Below are 25895 nucleotides of genomic sequence, written 5' to 3' on the forward strand. Positions count from 1 at the left end.
AACTCTGTGCAACCGCATAGACGGCAGCCCACCAGGCTCCCCCGTCCCTGGGATTCTAATATCCCTTTAAATTATGTCAAAAATTATTAAATACTTTTCCAACATTTTAATTTTTATTATTTCCACTACTCTTTCTTCTATTAAGTAATAGAACTCTTTTAGGGAAGATAATGTATTTAGCTTACAGGGTTTAGTCTCCTCCACCTCATTTATTTTTTTGTTTATAGTCTGAAACTCTTTGGAAAATTTTTGTCTCCACATAATATCTAATTTACCTAAGATCCTTGTGTTTGTCATTGTCCTTGCATTTGTTACTATTCTAATCCACTTTTTCTTTTAAAAATCCTTTCTGTTTTCCAGTCCATTGTTTCTGGCAATGATATATGTAGCCGAAGGCTTTGGTTGACAAATTGGTTCTGATTTTCTAGATTGTGTGATATCCCCTTGTGCTATCAGAGAGAAAAAGTTCTCTTACCTGCTAACTTTATTTCTGGTGATCACTCCATGTCTACTAGCTCTTGAACCCCCCTCAAACTCTTTTCTTCTCTGAAGTCTAGGAACATCATTCTTCTCTTGGCATCTTTCAGTTGTAGCGCTCTCCCTCTGTGTGGCGGCTTGTTTCTGAGCATGAACAGTCATAATTAACATATATTTAGTGCAGGAGTTATCAAACTGTTTTTCACAGACCCCCTTGGGGCCTTGAGAAACTTTCCAGGGATCTGCGAGGTCAGAACTATTTTCATAATAATACGAAGACATCTTTCGCTGGGTTGCCATTTCACTCTGGTGAGTAAACTGCTGGCACCTGAGCACAAATCAAGCTGTGCCAGGAAAAGTGAAAGTGAAAGTTGCTCAGTCGTGTCCAATTCTTTGTGACCCCATGGATTATAGTCCATGGAATTCTCTAGGCAAGAATACTAAAGTGGGTTGCCATTTCCTTCTCCAGGGGATCTTCCCGACCCTGGGATTGAACCCCGGTCTCCTGCATTGCAGGCAGAATCTACCATCTGAGCCAACAAGGAAGCCCCTCTGATAAAATAGGTTGTGATAACAACGAATGTGCTTTTTTTGTTGCTATAATATAGTGAAATGCGTCAGCATTTAAAGATCTTCATTACTCAGTGCACTAATATTTTCTGGTTGACCTATATGGAGTTAAAATCATCCAAGGATAAAAGATTCATCCAAAGTGCAAGAGAGACCAGTGCATTTTAATGTAGCAGACTATAAAAAAGTTCACTGAAGGAATTCCCTGGTGGTTAGGACTCGGTGTTTCATTGCCAAGGGCATGGGTTCAGATCCTAGTCGGGGAACTAAGATCTTGTAAGCCTTGCAGCATGGTCAAGAAAAAAAGTTCATTGATAGTGTTTCAGACTCCACATCAGGGAACCACCACTTACTGAGTTTTGGTGTCCTATTGAAGAAAAATATCCACCATTATCTAAAAGACCAATTAAAATACTCAGTTTTTTTCTGATGAAATATCTCTGTGACATCAGCTCTTCTTCACATGCTTGAACCCAGACAACGCCAACAGAATGAATGCAGACATAAATATTATAATCTAGGTATCTGCTATGAAGCCAAACATTTTATTTTTTTCTGATTTTTTTAAAAAAAATTTATTTGAAGAATAATTGCTTTACAGTATTCCATTGGTTTTTACCAAAGAGAAACATGAATCAGCCATAGCCTTACCCATGTCCACTCCCGCTTGAACATCCTTCCGACCTCCCTCCCCATCCCACTGCTCTAGGTTGTTATCCAACCCTGGTTGGAGTTCCCTGAGTCATAAGGCAAATTCCCACTGGCTATCTATTTTACATATGATAATACATGTTTCCATGTTACTCTCTCCATATCTCCCACTCTCCTTCCCCCACCCAGCAGTGTCCATAAGTCTGTTCTCAATGTCTGTGTCTCCATAGCTGATGTGCAAATAGGTTCATCAATACCATCTTTCTAGATTCCTTATACATGTGTTAGTATATGATATATGTTTTTCTCTTTCTGACTTACTGCACTCTGTATGATAGGCTCTAGATTCATCCACCTCATTAGGACTGACTCAAATGTGGTCCTTTTTATGGCTGAATAAATATTCCATTCTATATATGTACAACAACTTCTTTATCCTTTCATCTGTTGATGGACATCTAGGTTGCTTCCATGTCCTAGCTATTGTAACTAGAGCTGCAATGAACATTGGGTTACACGTGTCTTTTTCAGTTTTAGTTTCCTCAGGGTATATGCCTAGTAGTGGGATTGATGGGTCATGGTGGTTTTATTCCTAGTCTTTTAAGGAATCTCTATGCTATTCTCCATAGTGGCTGTTATCAATTTGCATTTCCACCAATAGTGCAAGAGGGTTCCCTTTTCTCCATACCCTCTCCAGAATTTATTGTTTGTAGATTTTTTGATCATGGTCATTCTGACCAGTGTGAGGTAATGTCTCATTGTAGTTTTTACTTACATTTCTCTAATAATGAGCAGTGTTGAGCAGCATTTCATGTGTTTATTAGCCATCAGTATGTCTTTGGAGAAATGTCTGTTTAGGTTTTTTTTGCCCATTTTTTTAATTGTTTTTTTTTTCCCCCTGGTATTGACTTATATGAGCTACTTGTATATTTTGAAATTAATCCTTTGTTAGTTGTTTCATTTGCTATTATTTTTTCCCATTCTGAGGGTTGACTTTTCACCTTGTTTATAGTTTCCTTTGCTGTGCAAAAGCTTTTAAGTTTAATGAGCTCCCACTTGTTTATTTTTGTTTTATTTCCATTATTCTAGGAGGGGGGTCATAGAGGATCTTGTTGTGATTTATGTCATAGAGTTTTCTGCCTATGTTTCCTTTAGGAGTTTTATAGTTTCTGGTCTTACATTTAGGTCTTTAATTCATTTTGAGATTATCTTTGTGGATGGTGTTAGGAAGGATTCTAATTTCATTCTTTTACATGTAGCTGTCCAGTTTTACCAGCACCACTTATTGAAGAGACTATCTTTGCCCCATTGTATATTCTTGCCTTCTTTGTCAAAACTAAGGTACGCATAGATGTGTGGGTTTATCTCTGGGCTATCTATCTTGTTCCCTTGGTCTTGTTGTTCAGTTGCTTAGTCATAGCTGAATCTTTGCCACCCCATAGGCTGCAACATGCGTGGCTTCCCTGTCCTTCACCATCTCCCTGAGCTTGCTCAAATTCATGTCCATTGAGTCAGTGATGCCATCCAACCATCTCGTCCTCTGTCATCCCCTTCTTCTCTTGCCTTCAATCTTTCCCAGCATCAGGGTCTTTTCCAATGAGTCAGCTCTTCGCATCAGGTGGCCAAAGTATTGGAGCTTCAGCATCAGTACTTCCAATGAATATTCAGGATTGATTTCTTTTGGATTGACTGGTTTGATCTCTTTGCAGTCCGAGGGACTTCAACAATCTTCTCCAACAGCACAGTTCAAAAGCATCAATTCTTCAACACTCATCCTTCTTTATGGTCCAACTCTCACATCCATACATAACTACTGGAAAAACCATAGATTTGACTATATGGATCATTGTCAGCAAAGTAATGTCTCTGCTTTTTAATATGCTGGCTAGGTTTGTCATAGCTTATCTTCAAAGGAGCAAGCATCTTTTAATTTCATTGCTGCAGTCACCATCTGCAGTGATTCTGGAGCCCAAGAAAATAAAGTCTGTCACTGTTTCCATTGTTTCCGCATCTATTTGCCATGAAGTAATGGGACCAGATGCCATGATCTTAGTTTTTTGAATGTTGAATTTTAAGCCAACTTTTTCCCTCTCCTCTTTCGCTTTCGTCAAGAGGCTCTTTAGTTCTTCTTCACTTTCTGCCATAAGGGTGGTGTCATCTGCATATCTGAGGTTATTGATATTTATCCTGGCAATCTTGATTCCAGCTTGTACTTCACCCAGCCCGGCATTTCTCACAATGTACTCTGCGTATAAGTTAAATAAGCAGGGTGACAGTATACATCCTTGACACACTCCTTTCCCAATTTGGAGCCAGTCCATTTTTCCATGTTCAGATCTAACTGTTGTTTCTTGACCTGCATACAGGTTTCTCAGGAGGCAAGTAAGGTGGTCTGGTATTCCCATCTCTGAGAATTTTCCACAGTTTGTTGTGATCCAGACGGAGGCTTTAGTTTAGTCAATGAAGCAGATTTTTTTTTTTAATTCTCTTGCTTTTTCTATGAGCCAATGGCAATTTGATCTCTGCTTCCTCTGCCTTTTCTAAATCCAGCTTGTATGTCTAGAAGTTCTCAGTTCACATACTGTTGAAGCCTAGGTTGGAGAATTTTGAGCATTACCTTGTGAGTGTGTTAGATGAGTGCAATTGTGTAGTAGTTTGAACATTCTTTGGCATTGCCTTTCTTTGGGATTGGAATGAAACTGACTTTTTGCACTCCTGTGGCCGCTGCTGAGTTTTCCAAATTTGCTGGCATATTGAGTGCAGCTCTTTCACAGCATCATCTTTGAGGATTTGAAATAGCTCAGCTGGAATTCCATCACCTGCACTAACTTTGTTCGCAGTGATGCTTCCTAAGGCCCACTCAACTGTTGAAAGTTCTTGCATTTAATGTTGTCCCAGGGAACTCTGAGGCTATCCTCAATTCTTTTCATTCTTTTTCCATTATTCTGCTCTTCAGCAGTTATTTCCACCATTCTATGTTCCAGCTCACTTATCCATTCTTCTGCTTCCATTAATGTATTGGTTACTTCCAGAGTATTTTTAATTTCAATAATTGAGTTATTCATCACTGTTTGCTTAATCTTTATTTCTTCTATGTCCTTGGCAATTGTTTTAATCGTGTTGATCACTTCTTGCATTTTCTCCATTCTATTTTTAAGGTTTTGGAATACCTTTGCTATCATTATTCTGAATTCTTTTTCAGGTAGTTTGCCTATCTACTCTTTGTTTAGTTGGTCTTGTCTGTTTCTAGTTTGTTCCTTCATTTGCACCATACTTCTCTGCCTTTTCTTTTTTAAAAAAATTCATTGTGTTTGAGATCTCCTTTTCTCAGATTTTGAGGTCGAATTCCTCCTTCCTCTTGGTTTCTGTCCTCGGTGGGTAAGGTTGATTCAGTGGTTTGTGTAGGCTTCTGTTGGGTGTGACTTGTACTTGTGCTCTGGTGGGAGAAGATAAGTTTTTTTTTTTTTTTTCGTCCTCTGGTGGTCAGGGCTGTGTGAGGTGGTAATCCTGTTTGCTGGTGATTGGGTTTGTGTTTTTGTCTTGTTTGTTGTTTGGGTGAGTCATCCTGTATTGTGTTCTGCTGGTAGTTGGGTACTGCCAGGTCTTGTATATGGGTGGAGGCCTTTATGGGAGTTCTCACTAATTAATACTCCCTGGGTTAGAAGTTTTCTGGTAGTCTAGAGTCTTGTCAGTGCTCCCACTCCAAAAGCCCAGGGCCTGATCTCTGACCAGTGAACAGAGATTCCACAGGTGGTTTGTTATGGCATTGCTAAATCACTTCAGTCGTGTCCGACTCTGTGTGACCCCATAGACGGCAGCCCACCAGGCTCCCCCATCCCTGGGATTCTCCAGGCAAGAACACTGGAGTGGGTTGCCATTTCCTTTTCCAATGCATGAAAGTGAAAAGTGAAAGGGAGGTCGCTCAGTCATGTCCGACCCTCCGCGACCCCATGGACTGCAGCCTACCAGGCTCCTCCATCCATGGGATTTTCCAGGCAGGAGTACTGGAGTAGGGTGCCATGGCCTTCAAGGGGATTAAAACAAGAAACAAAATGCAAACCCCAGACAATTGGCAAATACAAAATCAGACAAATACTAACAGAAATAATGGAATATATATACACATACATATACAGATATAAACAAAACCAAAACAGTCCAAAAAAAAAAAAAAGAAAGTAGAAGAGATTGACCCAGCGAGCAAAGGAAAGCAAAAATGATATCCAACAGGTGAAAACAAAACTAATTAAAGCATAAGCTGGAAAACAAAGCCAAAGCAATATGCCAACTGGGGAATAAAGCCATGAAAGCAAAGCAGACTGATAAACATGTTGAGAAAAAGAAAAGAAAGAAAGAATAGACAAGCAAAGTTAGAGTTAGATAAAGGAGATTTGTATATATTAAAGAGTAAAAAGCCTCTTGAAAGTGAAAGAGGAGAGTGAAAAAGTTGGCTTAAAGCTCAACATTGAGAAAATGAAGATCATGGCATTTGGTCCCATCACTTCATGGGAAATAGATGGGGAAACAGTGGAAATAGTGTCAGACTTTATTTTTTTTTGCTCCAAAATCACTACAGATGGTGATTGCAGCCATGAAATTAAAAGATGCTTACTCCTTGGAAGAAAAGTTATGACCAACCTAGATAGCATATTCAAAAGCAGAGACATTACTTTGCCAACAAAGGTCTGTCTAGTCAAGGCTATGGTTTTTCTAGTAGTCAGGTATGGATGTGAGAGTTGGACTGTGAAGAAAGTTTAGCACCGAATAATTGATGCTTTTGAACTGTGATGTTGGAGAGGACTCTTGAGAGTCCCTTGGACTGCAAGGAGATCCAATCAGTCCATTCTGAAAGAGATCAGCCCTGGGATTTCCTTGGAGGGAATGATGCTGAAGCTGAAACTCCAGTACTTTGGCCACGTCACGTGAAGAGTTGACTCACTGGAAAAGACCCTGATGCTGGGAGGGATGGGGGGCAGGAGGAGAAGGGGACGACCGAGGATGAGATGGCTGGATGGCATCACTGACTTGATGGACGTGAGTCTGAGTGAACTCCGGGAGTTGGTGATCGACAGGGAGGCCTGGCGTGCTACGATTCATGGGGTCACAAAGAGTCGGACACGACTGAGTGACTGAACTGAACTGAACTGAACTGAAAGAGTAAATATGACAGGAAAAGAAGAAAAGCAACAAAGGAAAGAAAGAAAAGAAAAATAATAAATTTTTAAAAATAAAAAAAGAAAAAACCCTCAAAATCATAAGAGGCCACCACAGATGCAGATGTATTTAAAGGAAATAAAAGGTGTGATTAGCAAAAATATTCTCAAAAGTGTAAATAGATTTAATAGTACTATTAAAATCAATAACTACAGCAACAGAGGGAAAAAAAGGAAAAAAAGAAAAAATCCAGAAGCAACTACAGAACAAGTAAAAATATAAGAATAATGAATGTTTTTCTTTGATCTCAGTTGTCAATGTCATTTACCTCGCTGTGAGTCACAATCCACCCTATGACGCCCTCCAGTACTGGGCTGGTCTCTTCACCTGTTGCAGGGGAAGCTCAGATTCTAATCTGGTCCTACTTCTGTGTGTTCTTGACTCTAATGTCCACATCTGCCCATGCTAGTATGTTTCTTTTGAGGGACTTCTCATTATGCTTTTGTATATTCCATAGACACACAGTTAAGCCAGATATTTTAAAAAATTGCAAAATTCTAAATACAATTTTGAAAAAGTTTTCATTAAAATTATGTTGTTTATGTTAATATGTTTATTATTTTTATTTTTATGAAGTAATATTTTGAATAATGGTTTTAAAATCTGATATAGTAAATAGCAGTAGGAAACATATAACCTATATAAACAAAGCTCTTTAGAGTCTTCAGTCACTTTTAAGAGTGTAAAAGATTCTTGATACACAAAATTTTGAGAACTACCAATTTAATGCTTTACACAAAGCACTTTTCATATTAATGATATTATATTCACAGCCACCTTATGAGGTACATATTATATTACCCTGCTTTTGTAGCAGAGAATGCTATGAAAGTATTCAGTTCAGTAAGAAAAGTCTGTATAGACACTCCAGTTAGAAACCTCTCCAAATTTGATGGTCCTACCTCTGTTGTTTATATTCTTGGAGGTTAGCTTCTGAGCTAAATTTTGTGGGTCCTTGTTGTTATTCAGTCGCTCAGTCATGTCTGATTCTTTGCTACCTCATGGACTGCAGCATGCCAGGCTTCCCTGTCCTTCACTATCTCCTGGAGCTTGCTCAAACTCATGTCCATTGAGTTGGTGATGCCATCCAACCATCTCATCCCCTGTTGTCCCCTTCTCCTCCTGCCTTCAATCGTTCCCAGCATCAGGGTCTTTTCCAAGGAGTCAGTTCTTCACATCATGTGGACAAAGTATTGGAGCTTCAGCTTCAGTATCAATCCTTCCAAGGAGTATTCAGGGTTGATTTCCTTTAGGATTGACTGGTTTGATCTCCTTGCAGTCCAAGGGACTCTCAAGAGTCTTCTCCAACACCACAGTTCAAAAGTATGAATTCTTCAGTGTTCAGCCTTCTTTATGGTCCAACTCTCACATCCATACATGACTACTGGAAAAACCATAGCTTTGATTATATAGACCTTTATTAATAATGTATCTGCTGTTTAATACACTTTTGAGGTTGGTCATAGCGTTCTTTCAAGGAGCAAGCATCTTTTAATTTCATATCTGTAGTCACTGTCTGCAGTGACTTTGCCCTGAAGTGATGGGACCAGATGCTATGATACTAGTTTTTTGAATGTTGAGTTTTAAGCCAGCTTTTTCATTCTCCTTTTTCATCTTCATCAAGAGGTTCTTTTGTTCCTCTTTGCTTTCTGCCATTGGGGTGGTGTCATCTGCATATCTGAGGTTATTGATATTTCTCCAGGCAATCTTGAATACACCTTGAGCTTCGGCCAGTCCGGCATTTCCCATGATGTACTCTGCATATAAGTTAAATAACCAGGGTGACAATATACAGCCTTGACATACTCCTTTCCCACTTTGGAACCAGTCCATTGATCCACGTCCAGATCTAACTGTTGCTTCTTGACCTGCATATAGGTTTCTCAGGAGACAGGTAGGGTGGTTTGGTATTCCCATCGGTTGAAGAATTTTCCAAACTTTGTTGTGATCCACACAGTCAAAGACTTTATCATAGTAGTGGAGCAGAAGTAGATGTTTTTTTCTGGAATTCTCTTGCTTTTTCTATGATCCAGCGAATATTGGCTGATTCCTCTGCCTTTTCTAAATCCAGCTTGTATGTCTGGAAGTTCTCAGTTCACATACTGTCAAAGCCAAGGTTGGAGGATTTTGAGCATGACCTTGCTAGCATGTGAAATTAGTGCAATTGTGCAGCATTTTGAATATTCTTTGGCATTCCCTTCTTTGGGATTGGAGTGAAAACTGACCTTTTACAGTCCTGTGGCCACTGCTGAGTTTTCCAAATTTGCTGGCATATTGAGTGCAGCACTTTAACAGCATCATCTTTAGGGATTTGAAATAGCTCAAATTGAATTCCATCACCTTCACTAGCTTTGTTCATAGTGATGCTTCCTAAGGCCCTCTTGACTTTGCACTCCAGGATGTCTGACTCTAGGTGAGTGATCACATCATCATGACTATCCGGGTCATTAAGATCTTTTTTGTATAGTTTTTCTGTGTATTCTTGCCACCTCTTCTTAATCTCTTCTGCTTCTGTTAGATCCATACTGTTTCTGTCCTTTGTTGTGTCCATATTTGCATGAAATGTTCCCTTGGTATCTTTAATTTTCTTGAAGAGCTCTCTAGTCTTTCCCATTCTATTGTTTTCCTCTAGTTGTGGGTCATATCATCTTGAAATCTCCCCCCTTTTTTCCAATTGGGATTTCTTACATTGTTTCTCATAATAGAAGAGTAGTGCATGTATGTATCAATCAGTTCAGTTCAGTCGCTCAGTCGTGTACGACTCTGTGACCCCATGGACTGAAGCACACCAGGCTTCCCTGTCCATCACCAACTCCCAGAGCCTACTCAAACTCGTGTCCATTGAGTTGGTGATCCTGTGCAACTATCTCATCCTCTGTCGTCCCCTTCTCCTCCTGCCTTCAATTGTTCCCAGTGTCAGGGTCTTTTCCAGTGAGTCAGTTCTTCACATCAGATGGCCAAGGTATTGGAGTTTCAGCTTCAGCATCAGTCCTTTCAATGACTATTCAGGGCTGATTTCCTTTAGAATTGACTGGTTGGGTCTCCTTGCAGTCCAGGGGAATCTCAAGTCTTCTCTAACACCACAGTTCAAAAGCATCAATTCTTCGGCACTCAGCTTTCTTCACAGTCCAACTCTCACATCCATACATGACCACTGGAAAAACTATAGCCTTGACTAGACGGACCTTTGTTGGCAAAGTAATGTCTCTGCTTTTGAATATGCTATCTAGGTTGGTCATAACTTTTCTTCCAAGGAGTAAGCATCTTTTAATTTCATGGCTGCAGTCACCATCTGCAGTGAGTTTGGAGCCCCCAAAATAAAGTCTGACACTGTTTCTACTGTTTCCCCATCTATTTCCCATGAAGTGATGGGGCCAGATGCCATGATCTTCATTTTCTGAATGTTGAGCTTTAAGCCAACTTTTTCACTCTCCTCTTTCACTTTCATCAAGAGGCTTTTTAGTTCCTCTTCACTTTCTGCCATAAGGGTGGTGTTATCTGCACATCTGAGGTTATTGATATTTCTCCTGGCAATCTTGTTTGCAGCTTATGTTTCTTCCAGTCCAGCGTTTCTCATGATGTACTCTGCATATAAGTTAAATAAGCAGGGTGTCAATATACAGCCTCGACGTACTCCTTTTCCTATTTGGAACCAGTCTGTTATTCCATGTCCAGTTCTAACTGTTGCTTCCTGACCTGCATACAGGTTTCTCAAGAGGTGGGTCAGGTGGTCTGGTATTCCCATCTCTATCAGAATTTTCCACAGTTTTTTGTGATCCACATAGTCAAAGGCTTTGGCATAGTCAATAACGCAGAAGTATATGTTTTTCTGGAACTCTCTTGCTTTTTCGATGATCCAGCAGATGTTGGCAATTTGATCTCTGGCTCCTCTGCCTTTTCTGCCACAGCTTGAACATCTGGAAGTTCGCGGTTCACGTATTGCTGAAGCCTGGCTTGGAGAATTTTGAGCATTACTTTACTAGCATGTGAGATGAGTGCAATTGTGTGGTAGCTTGAGCATTCTTTGGCATTGCCTTTCTTTGGGATTGGAATGAAAACTGACCTTTTCCACTCCTGTGGCCACTGCTGAGTTTTCCAAATTTGCTGGCATATTGAGTGCAGCACTTTCATAGCATCATCTTTCAGGATTTGAATATTTCTGGAATATTCAACTGGAATTCCATCACCTCCACTAGTTTTGTTTGTAGTGATGCTTTCTAAGGCCCACTTGACTTCCCATTCCAGGATGTCTGACTCTAGGTGAGTGATCACACCATCGTGATTATCTAGGTCGTGAAGATCTTTTTTGTACAGTTCTTCTGTGTATTCTTGCCACCTCTTCTTAATATCTTCTGCTTCCGTTAGGTCCATACCATTTCTGTCCTTTATCGAGCCCATCTTTGCATGAAATGTTCCCTTGGTATCTCTAATTTTCTTGAAGTGATCTCTAGTCTTTCCCATTCTGTTGTTTTCCTCTATTGCTTTACATTGATCACTGAGAAAGGCTTTCTTATCTCTTTTTGCTATTCTTTGAAACTCTGCATTCAGATGCGTATACCTTTCCTCGAGTTCTCCTTTGCCTTTAGCTTCTATTTTTTTCACAGCTATTCATTAGGCCTCCCCAGACAGCCATTTTGCTTTTTTGCATTTCTTTTCCATGGGGATGGTCTTGATCCCTGTCTCCGGTACAATGTCACGAACCTCTGTCCATAGTTCATCAGGCACTCTATCTATCAGATCTAGTCCCTTAAATCTATTTCTCACTTCCACTATATAATCATAAGGGATTTGATTTAGGTCATACCTGAATAGTCTAGTGGTTTCCCCTTCTTTCTTCAATTTAAGTCTGAATTTGGCAATAAGGAATTAATGATCTGAGCCACAGTCAGCTCCCGGTCTTGTTTTTGTTGACTGTATAGAGCTTCTCCATCTTTGGCTGCAAAGAATATAATCAGTCTGAGTTCGGTGTTGACCATCTGGTGATGTCCATGTGTAGAGTCTTCTCTTGTGTTGTTGGAAGAGGGTGTTTGCTATGACCAGTGAATTCTCTTGGCAAAACTCTATTAGCCTTTACCCTGCTTCATTCCATATTCCAAGGCCAAATTTGCCTGTTACTCCAGGTGTTTCTTGACTTCCTACTTTTGCATTCCAGTCCCCTATAATGAAAAGGACATGTTTTTTGGGGTGTTAGTTCTAAAAGGTCTCGTAGGTTTTCATAGAATCATTCAGCTTCTGCTTCTTTAGCATTACTGGTTGGGGCATGGCCTTGGATAACTGTGATATTGAATAGTTTGCCTTGGAAATGAACAGAGATCATTGTGTCGTTTTTGAGATTGTATTCAAGTACTGCATTTTGGACTCTTTTGTTGACCATGATGCCTACTCCATTTCTTCTGAGGGATTCCTGCCTGGCGTAGTAAATATAATGCTCATCTGAGTTAAATTCACCTTCCAGTCCATTTTAGTTCGCTGATTCCTAGAATGTCGATGTTCACTCTTGCCATCTCCTGTTTGACCACTTCCAATTTACCTTGATTCATGGGCCTAACATTCCAGGTTCCTATGCAATATTGCTCTTTACAGCATCGGACCTTGCTTCTATCACCAGTCACATCCACAGCTGGGTATTGTTTTTGCTTTGGCTCCATCCCTTCATTCTTTCTGGAGTTATTTCTCCACTGATCTGCAGTAGCATATGGGCACCTACCGACCTGGGGAGTTCCCCTTTCAGTATCCTATCATTTTGCCCTTTCATACTGTTCATGGGATTTTCAAGGCAAGAATACTGAAGTGGTTTGCCATTCCCTTCTCCAGTGGACCACATTCTGTCAGACCTCTCCACCATGACCTACCTGTCTTGGGTGGCCCCACAGGCATGGCTCAATTTCATAGAGTTAGACAAGGCTGTGTTCCATGTGATTAGATTGACTAGTTTTCTGTGATTATGGTTTCAGTGTGTCTGCCCTCTGATGCCCTCTCGCAACACCTACTGTCTTACTTGGGTTTCTCTTACCTTGGACATGGGGTATCTCTTCATGGCTGCTCCAGCAAAGCACAGCCGCTGCTCCTTACCTTGGACGAGGGGTATCTCCTCACCACCACCCCTCCTGACCTTGAACATGAAGTAGGTCCTCTTAGCCCTCCTGCGCCCACACAGCCACCGCTCCTTGGATGTGGGGTTGCTCCTCTCAGCCACCACCCTTGGCCTTGGGCATGGGGTAACTCCTCCTGGCTGCCACCCCTGACCTCGGACGTGGGGTAGCTCCTCTCAGCTGCTCCTGCACCATCGCAGCCTGGTACTCTCGGCCACCACCCCTGACCTCGGACGTGGGATAGCTCCTCCCGGCCACCGCCCCTGACCTCGGATATGGGGTAGCTCCTCTCGGCTGCTGCCCCTGACCTCGGACATCGGTAGCTCCTCTTGGCCACCTCCCCGACCTCAGACGTGGGCTCCTCTCGGCCACGCTTCTGCAAGGTCCGTCACAGCTGTTGCGCTTCTGTATTAGCATGCATTTATCTAGATGCTTTTCCAAGAATGTTGAAAAACTAATGTGAAGTGAGTATTGAATAGTACTCAATTAGGACTTTGGAGTCAAATAGATCTTAATTTGTGTCTCAGCCCTGTGAGCTACTATCTGCTTGGACAAGTTATTTAACATCTAAGCCTTCATTTCTGATCTGTACAATGGGAATAGTGAAAGTGCCTCCTTCATAGCGTTGCTGTGAGGCTTAAGTGACATTGGCTGACTTTTCATAAATAGGCATTGATGTGTAGATAGATCAATATTATTATAGATAGGCCAACATTATTGAAGTATATTTTATATGCAGTGAGTTTTATCATTTTTAGTGCTCAATCCTACGAGTTTTAATAAACCCATTCACTTGTGTAAGCATCACCTAAAGACAGAAATATAGAAAAGTTCGATTACTGCTGAAACTTTCCTTGTGTTCTCTTGTAGTCATCCTTTCCCCCAGCACAGCCGCAGATAATTACACTGATCTATTTTCTGTCCCTCTACTTTTGCTTTTCCCACAATGTCAAATAAATGGAGTCATACAGTGTGTTGTGTTTTCAGTCTGAGTTATTTTACTTAGCATAGTGCATTTGAGGTTAGCCGTGTTGTCTGTTTGTTCCTTTTTACTGATTAGTAGTATTCCATTTGAATAGACATGTCACAGTTGGTTTAGCCATTCACCAGTTTTTGGACATTTGGATTGTTTCCAGTGGCTATGATAAATAAAGCTGCTTTGAGCATTTGAATACGAGTCTTTTTGTGGACATACATTTTCCTTTTTCTTAAGTAAATACCTAGGTATGGGATTGCTGGGCTGTAGAGTAACTGTATACTTAACTTTATAAGAAACTACCAAAGTGTTTTCTAAAGTGCCTGCACTGTTTTGCATTCCTGCTAGTAATATATGAGGGTTCCATTTGCTCCATATCCTTAGCAACAGTTGTCATATGCTGTGAGGTTAAGAGTCTAGGTTCATTATTCCTATCTATCCAGTTGTTTCAACACCATTTATGGAAGCCCAGTTCTTTCTCTACTGAACTGCCTTGGCATCTTTGACCATGTATGTATGGGTGTGTTTTTGGACTCTATTCTATTCTCTGAGTCTCTCCTGATGCTAATACTGCATTTTCTTGATTACTGTAGCTCTATAGTTAAGTCATGAAAGCATGCAGTGTAAGCACATAGTATAGTTTCTCCAACTTTGTTCTCTCTCATAATTGTTCTGCCCATTTGCAGTCTTTTGAATTTTCATATAATTTTTAGAATTAGTATGTTAATTTCTCCAGAAGAGGCTGCTTGGATTTTCATTGGGATTGCATTGAATCTTTTTTCCCTGTATATTTATAGCAGCTTTAATCATAATTGCCAAAACTTGGAAGCAACCAAGATGTCCCTCGATGGGTGTATGTATAAATAAACTGGTGCATCCAATGGAATATTGTTTAGCACTAAAAAGAAATGAGCTATCAAGCCTTGAAAAGACACGGTGGAACCTTAAATGCATACAGGCATACCTTGTTTTATTGTGCTTTGCTTTATTGCCCTTTTCAGATATTGCATGTATTTTTTTCTTGCAGTTTTATTGAAACATAGGTGACATACAGCACTGTGTTAAGTTTAGGGTGTACGGCATAATCATTTGACTTACATACCTCATGAAATTATTACCACAGTAAGTTTAGTGAACATTAATCATCTCATATACAAAAATAAAAGAAAAAAAATATTTTTCATTGTGATGAGAACTCTTAGGGTTTGCTGTCAACAACTTTCATATATAACATACCACAGTGTTAATTACATTTATCATGTTGTAAAATTCCCCTCTAATACTTATAAAGGAATTTTCTCTGTTTTGACTACCTTCATCCAGCTCCCCCTTGCCCCACCCCAACCTCCAGTAACCACATATCTAATATATTTTTCTATAGGTCTGTTTGTTTTTGAGGTATAATTCACCCACAACATTACGTTATTAAATAGTTCCTGTTGTACAACATAGTGATTCGATATTTCTATGCATTTTTAAATGATCAGCACAGTGTCTAGTTACCATTTGTCACTATTCAAAGATACTATATTACTTTTGTTTAGCACTAAAAGGGGACTATATTCCCCACACTGTATATTCCATACCCATAGCTTCTTTATTTTGTGGCTGGAGGTTCTAATTCTGAATCTCACTTACCTAGTTCTCTCTTCCCCTCCTCCCACCACCTCTGGCAACCACCTGTTTATTCTCTGTACCCATGACTCTGTTTCTGTTTTGTTTATTTCTTTTTCTAGAGTCTACATATAAATGCAGTTATATTATATTTGTCTTTCTCTAACTTATTTTACTAGTATAATGCCCTGTAGGTTCATCCAAGTTGTCACAAATGACAAGATTTCATTATTTTTGTGGCTGAGTAATATTCCATTACACACACACACACACACACACACACACACTTCCCCCATGTTCATTAAACAGTCATCTCTTCATAGCACTTAGGTTGCCACTTAGGTATATTTTAGCTATTGTAAATAAGGTTGCAGTAAACATAGGGGTACATATATCGTTTCGAATTACTGGTTTTTTTCTTCAGATAAATCCCCAGGAGTCCAATTGCTGGAACACATAATAGTTCTATTTTTAAGTTTTTAAGGACCCTTCATACCATTTTTCATAGTGGCTGCATCAGTTTACATTCTTGCCAACATTGCATGTGGATTCGTTTTTTTCTGTATCCTCGCCAACACTTGTTATCTGTTGTCCTTTTGATAATAGTCATTTTGACAGATGTCAGATATTATAAACTAGACTACTTCCTCATACCATATACAGAAATGAACTCAATTTGGATTAACAACTTAAATATAAGACCCAAAACCATAAAACTCCTCAAAGAAAACATAGGTAGTATGCTCTTTGACATCAGTCTTAGCAATATTTTTTTAATATGTCTCCTCAGGCAGAAGAAACAAAAGCATAAATAAGCAAATGGGACTTTGCATTGATCTTCAGAATAACGTGATGAGTATGGTAGGCTAAATAATGTCCCTCAAAGATATCTACTTACTAATCCGTGGAACCTGTGTATATTACCTTCTCTGGCAAAAAGGTGAATATTACCTCATATGGCAAAAGATATGATTAAATTACAGATCTTGAGATGGGAGAATATCCTGGTTTATCCAGGTGGGCTCTAAATACATTCATGGGTTTCCATATAAGAAGGAGGCAGAGGACATACTATAAAGAGAAGACAATGTGATTGAAGCAGAGAAAGAGATTTGAAGATGCTGCCCTTCTGATATTAATAATGGACGAAGGAGCTCAAAGGAGTACAGGGAATACAGCTCTAAAAACTTGAAAAGGCAAGGAAAGGATTCTCTCCTAGTCTCTGGAGGGAGCATGGCTCTGCTGACACCTTAGTTTTAACTTAGTAAACCCCATTTTGGACCTTTAGCCTGCAGAACTATAAGAGAATAAATGTGTGTTGTTTTAAACCATCATGTTCATGGTAATTTGTTATAGCAACCATAGGAAATGAATAGAGGATGTAAATTTTAACAGTATTGAATTTTTTAATCTGTAAAAATGATGGATCTCTCCATTTGTTTAGATCTTTAATTTTAAGACTTCTTGGGTAGTGCTAGTGGTAAAGAACTCTCCTGCCAATGCGGGAGACATGAGAGACACATGAGGGTTCGATCCCTGGGTGGGGAAGGTCCCCTGGAGAAGGAAATGGCAACCCACTCCAGTATTCTTGCCTGGGAAATCCCATGGACAGAGAGGCCTGGCAGGCTGCAGTCCATGGGGTCACAAAGAGTCAGATATGACTGAAGCAACTTAGCAAAGCTACAGAATTTTTTTGGCAGTGTTTGTTAGATTTCAGAATCTTAAGTCTTGAAGATATTTTGTTAAATTTGTCTTTAGGTATTTCATACTTTGATACTGTTGGAAATGGTAGTTTTTTCATAAACTTCTGATTTTAAATATTATTGTTTTTAGGAAAGTTGCAGTAAATTATAGTTTTTAAAAAATCTGTGGCCATTTTCTCATTGCTAGCATATAGAAATGCAGTAAATGTTTTCATTTATTTACCTTGTATCCTGCAACTTTACTAAATTCACTAATTAGGTTTGGTAGCTTTTTTGGTCGAGTACTTAGGATTTTCTACATAGACAGTCACATTGTCTGCAAATATTAGATTTACTCCTTCCTTTCCAAATCTTTATCCTTTTTCTTTTCTTGTATTATATTTGTGGCTAGGGTTTCCAGTACAGTGTTGAATAGTTGTATTGAAGTGGACATACTTCTTGTTTACCGTCTTAGGGGGAAAGTATTTAGTCTTTCACCACTAAGCATTTTTAACTAGGTTTTTTCTAAACATGAAAGTTGCTCAGGCGTGTCCGACTGTTTGCAACCCATGGACTATACAGTCCGTGGAATTCTCCAGGCCAGAATACTGGAGTGGGTAGCTGTTCCCTTCTCCAGGGGATCTTCCCAACCCAGGGATTGAACCCAGGTCTTCTGCATTGCAGGCAGATTCTGTACCAGCTGAGCCAGGGAAGTCCAAGTCCAAAGGCCCAGAGCCCTCGGCAGCAGACACTGAAGGAGACTGTCAGGTTTTTTCTAGATACCCCTCTATTCCTAATTTGCTTAGAGATTTTATCTTGAATGAGTAGTGAGTTATGTCACATGTTTCTCCTGGAACTATTAAAATAATCATATGGCTTCTCCTTTTCATTCTATTAATTCAGTGAATTACATTGATTTCAAATGTTAAGCCAAACTTGCAGTCCTGGCTAAACCACACTTAGTCATAATGCAGTATTCTTTCTATATATTGTTGGATACAATTTCCTGTTTTTTAGGGGTTTTGCATCTGTCTTGCATGAAGGATACTGGTTTGTAGTTTTCTTTCTTGGTCAGGTTTGAGTATCAGGGTAATGCTAGTAGCTTCATAAAATAAATTGGGAAATGTTCCTCTCTCATCTTTTTCTGCAAGAGTTTGTGAAAAATTGGTACTATTTCTTCCTTATGTGTTTGGTAGATTTTGTCTGGGCCTGGCATTTTTTTGTGAGACTGATTCTAACTACAGTTTCTGTTGTTCTTTAAATAGATATAGGAATATGAAAGTATTTCTTCTTGTGTGAACTTTTATAATATATTTATTTCAAGAAATTTGCTTGCTTGAAGCTGTTCATAACATCCACTTCTAATACCTGTAGGATTTGTCATGATGTCCCTGATTTCATTCCTGGTATTAGTAATTCATGTTTACTGTTTTTTTCCTGATCACTCTAGCTATCAGCTCAGTTCAGTCACTCAGTCGTGTCCGACTCTTTGCAACCCCATGGGCTGCAGCACACCAGGCTTCCCTGTCCATCACCAGCCCCCGGACCCTGCACATATTCATGTCCATTGAGTCGGTGATGCCATCCAACCATCTCATCTTCTGTTGTCCCCTTCTCCTGCCTTCAGTCGTTCCCAGAATCAGGGTCTTTTCCAGTGAGTCAACTCTTTGCATCAGGTGGCCAAAGTATTGGAGTTTCAGCTTCAGCATCAGTCCTTCCAATGAATATTTAGGACTGATTTCCTATAGGATTGACTGGTTGGATCTCCTTGCAGTCCAAGGGACTCTCAAGAGTCTTCTCCAGCCAATTCTTTGGCACTCAGTTTTCTTTATGGTCCAACTCGCACATCCATATATGACTACTGGAAAAACCATAGTTTTGACTAGATGGGCCTTTGTCAGCAAAATAATGTCTCTGCCTTTTTTTTTTTTTAATCTTTTCAAAGAACCAGCTTTTAATTTCATTGATTTTTCTCTAACATCTTTCTTATGTAGTTCACTGATATTTGTGTATATATTTATTATTGACTTCCATTCATTTTTAAAAAATTTCCTTCTCTTCCTAGTTTCCTAAGGTGGATCATAGATTGTTGACTTGAGATCTTTTCTACTAAACATTGGGTCAGAAAGATCTCCTGAAGTAGGAAATGGCAACCCGCTCCAGTGTTCTTGCCTGGAGAATTCCATGGTCAGAGGAGCCTGGTGGGGTTCATGGGGTCGCAAAGAGTTGGACATGACTGCGACTTTCACACACACAGAGAATATTTACATTTGATATAATTGGCAATAGGGTTAGATTTTAACTGCCTTCTTCTGCAGTCTGGAATTTGCCTCCAGGCAGTAAGTTGAGGCATTGATAGAGTGTATTTCCTTTTTTTTTTTTTTTTAAATTTCTTTCTGCCATCATGGTCCTTCACTGCCTGTTGCCCATTGTTTGAAAACTGTTATTTCATATATTTCATCCAGTTTCTTTTTAAGGTGGGAGGGAAAACTCCATTCCTCTTATTCTACCAAAGTTGTAAGTAGAAGTCCTTAACAATGTAATTTCTAATTAATATTTTTAAAACACCCTCTCAATGAAGTCTGAAGTCTGTTTTATGTAAAATATGAGTGTATGTATGTGTATAATTCAGTCACCAAAAGACTAACACATGGATTAAAACTGTATATGAATATGGCAGGTGGCTACTTTTTTAAAAATAGAATCAAATAATAAGTGACACAACTTGACCATATCTTGAACTGTCAACTTTTTTCAGTCTCTGTGTCTGGATGGCTAGTTCCTTCTGCTTGGAATGCTTCCTTATCTCATATCCTTTCCTGCCTGGTAGCTTTCCGTGTGTCCTCCAGACCAGCTTCAGGCTTATCATTTCTCTGCTTACCAGTCCCCCCAGACAGAATCCATGTTTCCTCTGTGGGCTGTCATCACATTCTACCCATAGAATCATTCTGACATATGCATGTTATATATGTTTCTGTATGTACTTCTCTTACCAGGAAGCCATGGAAAGCAGGGAACTTGTTTTAGTCTTCTTTATATTTCTTTTATCCTCTAACAACAGTGTGTCTTCTACATAGAATTTTCAATATATGATTATTAAATTGGTGATTCTTTTCACATGCTAAAAAGTAATGCTGTTATCATATCTCATTTTAATATCGCCTATTTGTAATGTGAATCTTCTTTGTTTTTCTCCTAGTAAATTCCTCATCTATGCCTGTCTACTGCTGTTTTCTGTGTTGCTGGCCCTTCGTCTAGATGGCATCATTCAGTGGAGTTACTGGGCTGTTTTTGCTCCAATATGGCTGTGGAAGTTAATGGTCATTGTTGGAGCCTCAGTTGGAACTGGAGTCTGGGCACGAAATCCCCAGTATCGGTAATACTGCTTTATAAAACCTGTTGGTCTCTACCCTGGGCAGGTGCCAGGGGGAGTATCTTGTTTTTCACTTCTCATAAAGTAAGGAGTATTTTCTTTTCTACCTGTCAGAGGTTTTAGAAGAATATAAGCAAGCTTATTTCTATTCTAAGTTTTTAAAAATTAAGTGTTTGATAGCCATTGTTAAACAAAAGCACTGTTATTTTAGGTGCTTAAGTTCCTAGCCGGACAAAAGTTTATGTAATCTAAAATGCATCCAAAATATAGAACTGTTACACCATGCTAGACAAGGAAGTGTGAAACCATCATATTTGTAGGAGCAGTTCTACAAATCAAAGTTCTAGTTTTGGCCATCAGGGATATACCCTTCTCCATTAATTTCTGGAACTGTGTCTCCCCTTACCCCAATCTCCTAGTCCTGGGATTTTAGGCCTATTAGTGCTGTGGGGGAAGCAGCTTGGCCAGGACACAGTGAGGCCCTGAGACAGGAAAAGATGAGGCCCAGATGCTGTGAAGGAGAATAGAGCCCTGGGGGCCAGGAAGAGGTGTACTCTTTACCTTCACCCGCTCCCCTCACACCTTTCTTCTTGGATGCCTCAATCGGTCCAAGTTCTTGTCATGGGCTTAACTCCAGTGCACATCCTGCTGCTGCTGGGGCCCACCAGAGTCTGTCTGCTCTCCCTTGCAAAGTCTGCCACTTGGGAAAGGAAAAGGGGAGACTTGAGGGGAGCTATTCTAAACCATCACCAGGCAGATAAGGAGTGACAGAATGCCCAGTAGGCAGGTGGGGAGAGAAGAGGGGGACACATGCAGCTGCTCATATGAGAAAAGTATATACGTTGGGACCATCTCAACTTGTTTAACTCTTCATTATGAACTTTAAAAATAAGATTTAGATCATCTAAAATATGTTACCACATATGTAGCTAAGAACTTGAAAATAGCCACACAGAGAGCCTTAGCAGATGGGGGACATTAGTGTATAACTTAGATTTTTATAAATTCTTAGATTTTTTTTTTAAGATTACCTGTGTGGCCACAAATCTTTTTTTTTTTTTTTAATGAGATATTTTCAGATATCTAATGTTTGCTCTACTTTGGCCACCTCATGCGAAGAGTTGACTCATTGGAAAAGACTCTGATGCTGGGAGGGATTGGGGGCAGGAGGAGAAGGGGATGACAGAGGATGAGATGGCTGGATGGCATCGCTGACTCGATGGACGTGAGTCTGAGTGAACTCCGGGAGTTGGTGATGGACAGGGAGGCCTGACGCACTGCAGTTCATGGGGTCGCAGAGTCGGACACGACTGAGCGACTGAACTGAACTGAACTGAATGTTTGCTCATTCTCTGATGCCCCCTTCTCCTTTTGCCTTTAATCTTTCCTAGCATCAGGGTCTTTTCTAATGAGTCAATTAAATAGCATCACCGACTCAATGGACATGAGTTTGAGCAAACCCCAGGAGATAGTAAGGGGTAGAGGAGCCTGGCATGCTCCATAGGGTCACAAAGAGTCAGACACGACCTAGTGACTGAACAACAACCTTTGCTACTCAAAGAATGAAAAGTGAAATTGCTAAACAGTTTAAGTTCCACTAGTTATTTAGAAACTGTTTGACCTTTTCTCTTTTGGTTTAAGATACCTTTCAAGATTCCCTTAAGAACAGGAAATGTATGTGTGTAGTTGAATGTCCTGAATGTACAGACATGGTCATTCTAGCATCAACATTGTCCAGTGGAACATTGTTGGGTCTTACAGAATATAACTTCTGATCTCATTTTCTCTGTGTCCTAAAGTCACACCAACATGATGCATCACAGATGTTCACCTATATATTGAATTAGGTGCATTGTTGGCCTTGCAGATGCATTTTTAACCATCTTCTTGATTAGTGGCCTTATTATTGTTTTAATTGTTAACCTATTAAGTCCATGCATGATCCATAAGCAGCTTAAACTGATTTAAAGAACAGTTTTAATGGCTCTTCTTTAGCATCTGCAGGTGTTAGTTTATCCTAATGGAATACGAAGGAAAATAACATTCATAATTTGATTTTCATTTTAAAATATCACCTAACAACAGTTGCTATATTTTCTTGAAATATAACAGACACTTATGCAATAAAACTAGGTTTTTCTTAATTGTATTGCATGAAATATGATTTACATGGTTTTTAATTCATTGAGAGACGGGGATCATGAGATTTAAGGGATATGTGTCAGCTGTTAGCATTAGAAGCAATAGCTTAAATAATTTTGGAAGTAGTTGAATTTAAATTTGTGAACAAAAGTGTTAATGTACACTATCAGGAAATAACTGTGGTAATTGCTTCTGAGAATATTCAGTTAAAACTCTTAAGTCTGGTTTGGTTGTAAATGTTCATTGCTTGTCATATAGCAGTTCTTTGATGTTTGAAAGATTGCCCCTTAAAGAGGAATGTTAACTTAGCTTTCCACCTGATTTCCCTTTGCCTTTTGTCAGATTTACAAATACAGTCCAGAGTATCCATGTAAGTTGGTGTTACATGGGCTGCTTGCTCGCTATGGAGATTCTGAACTGAGGATGTTTTTTTCTTCTTCTTCTGTCCCTCTTTAGAGCAGAAGGAGAAACATGTGTGGAGTTCAAGGCCATGCTAATTGCAGTGGGCATTCACTTGCTGCTGCTGATGTTTGAAGTGCTGGTGTGCGACAGGATTGAGAGAGGCAGCCACTTCTGGCTCCTGGTCTTCATGCCGCTCTTCTTCGTTTCCCCTGTGTCTGTGGCAGCTTGTGTTTGGGGCTTTCGCCATGACAGGTCACTGGAGGTGAGATTTCATATATTTAGGAAGGTTCAAAAATCAGAATCTTTTGATCAGTTACTGTGATAGAAGAGGTTGATCACTAATGCTAGATCATGGTATATAAGGAAACAAAAAACAATGGAAATGATCATGTTTCTCTTTCTTGACTTAAACCCCCAGGCCATCAGGCTTCTTCCTGCTTCATGTCTTTCCCTGTTCTCCTGGATCAGCCAGCTTCTCCTGAGAAGCAGACCCAGTAGGATAGATGCAGATGGAGATATAGTTGCAGATATGTAGATAGGTGTTCACATAGGAGGATTATTGGAAGGTGCTGGCTCACGTGCTTATGGGGGCTGGAGATTCAGCAGGATTTCTCCCTCTCCAGGAAACCATGGTCTTTACTCCTTAGGCCCTTTAGCTGATTGGATGAGATCTAACCATACCATCAAGGGGAATGTCCTTTAGTTAAAGTCAGTACCCTCACAGCAATACCTAGACTATTTTTTGATTAAATGACCAAGTACTACAGCCACGCTGCCTGCTTTGGCACTGCACCACCACCCCCCACCCCCGTGTCCTGCAGCCTCATCTGAAGGCCTTTGGAGCCCTCATCTCGCTGACCACTCTGCAGGTCCTGACACTCTGGGTCCCTCCACCAATCTGGCTACCTCAGCCTGTATTCAGCTTCTTCACTGAATTCCTCTTCCTCTATTCCTCACAAGTCACTGTTTCTTAGGCTCCTCAGTTTAGTCACTCAGTCGTATCTGACTCTTTGCGACCCCGTGGACTGCAGCACGCCAGGCTTCCCTGTCCATCTGCAACTCCCAGAGCTTGCTCAAACTCATGTCCATCGAGTCAGTGATGCCATCCAACCATCTCATCCTCTGTCATCCCCTTCTCCTCCTGCCTTCAATCTTTCCCAACATCAGGATCCTAACCTTGGGCATTTTCTGTCCTCACTGTGCACACTTCCTCTGAATGATCTCATTCACACTTCCTGCCTCCACGGCCACTTCTGTGCTCTCACTTCCTGATTCTGCATTTCTCAACTCTGATTTCCACATGAGCTCCAGGCTCCTACCTCACTTCCCCCAAATCTGTATTCCCTGTATTTGTTGAAGGTGCCATTTCCAGCCAGTCACACTTACCTTTCCACCTTATGCCTCTTTTGCTTTGCATTCTTTTCTATTATCTGAGCAAATGAAGTAACAATACCATGGTTTAAAAATCATTTATATATTAAAATCACTGACATTAAACATTCTAGATTCTGCCTATTTGGGGCAGTGTTTCTCAGTGGGGGCTGGATATGCTGTTGTCCTTTGGGATAGGAAATGTCTTCTTGAGCAGGACTGTCCCCTGCATTTCAGGTCACTTACTGCTGATGTCTGCTTAGTAAACACTAGTGGATGTGCTCCCGCAGGTTATTGTCACATCCAGTAGGGTCTGTGCACATTTCCTAGCTCCTCCCCAGGCAAGCAGCATTACCCAGGTTGAAAAGCACTGAGAAAGTTATGTAAATACTGTTGGATGGGAGCTGAGGAAGAAGTTAAAGAAAACTAAAAACTTGGAACTTTATTTCTTAGAAAATGAAAGCATATACCAGGGCTACAACTGGCACAAAACCGTATTTTCCTAATGCAGAGTTCTAGAAAATATGTCACTCATAGGGTCACACTCTTGGCAGTCTACCTGTGAGAAGAAACCATGTGCCAAGACTTGAACCCCCTCTTGGTTTTTATGTCCCAGGAGGAGGAGTACTTATTGGCTAGAGGTTAATGGGCCTAGGTTCCCCCAGGGCCATGCAGGAGGAGTCAGGGTGTGGCAGGGTGCCCTGTGCAGGAAGGAAAGGGGGTGGTATTTTTCAGGCAGAGGAAATAACACATAAGAAGCCATAGACATAGAAGAAAGTCTGCCATGTCAGGTGAACCAGTGGCTCAGATAGGACTGCAGTACGGTTTTGCAAGATGCAGAGTCCTGGTGATGGTTTCAAAGCCACACTCATATGGTAGTAATATGAATATACTTAATATGGTTAAACTGTACCCTTAAAGAGAATTAAGATGGGAAGTTTTGCATTATTTGTATTTTTCCACAGAAAAAAACACATGGAGCATAAAGTGTAACTGAAGGAACTAGGGAGAAGGGAGAGGCTATGTAGAGAGGGATTGGGCTGACTAAGGGCCAGTCCTTAGTCTTCAAGGCAGTACCCAGCTGCCCAGGGCACCACAGGGTGCTCACAGGGCACCATGGGATATTGGGCATTTTTGAGGGAGAAGCAGTGATCCCTGACATCTGTTCAGACACACAGTGAACTACTAGCTCCACATAGTTTGGGTTTTATTGTTGGGTCACACTGCATTGATTTCAGTGGTGTCATAGAAGAGTCTAGGTTGTTCGCTTTCTCTGTGATGAGAAGGCAGTACTGTGCAAAAATCCATAGAGGGCTACTTAGGATGTCAGT

At 40.3% G+C, this 25895-nt stretch overlaps 1 protein-coding gene across 1 annotated transcript in view; it reads left to right on the plus strand.

Moving 5' to 3' along the window:
* TMEM185A (transmembrane protein 185A) overlaps window positions 1-25895 on the plus strand; it is a 43457-nt gene that overhangs the window by 9112 nt on the left and 8450 nt on the right. The window contains exons 2-3 of the mRNA XM_070290606.1: window positions 20476-20652; window positions 23248-23455. Coding sequence (XP_070146707.1) covers window positions 20476-20652; window positions 23248-23455 — 385 coding nt within the window. The remainder of the gene's footprint in view (window positions 1-20475; window positions 20653-23247; window positions 23456-25895) is intronic.

Source organism: Ovis canadensis, chromosome X, assembly GCF_042477335.2.
Source record: "Ovis canadensis isolate MfBH-ARS-UI-01 breed Bighorn chromosome X, ARS-UI_OviCan_v2, whole genome shotgun sequence".
Lineage (NCBI taxonomy): Eukaryota > Metazoa > Chordata > Mammalia > Artiodactyla > Bovidae > Ovis > Ovis canadensis.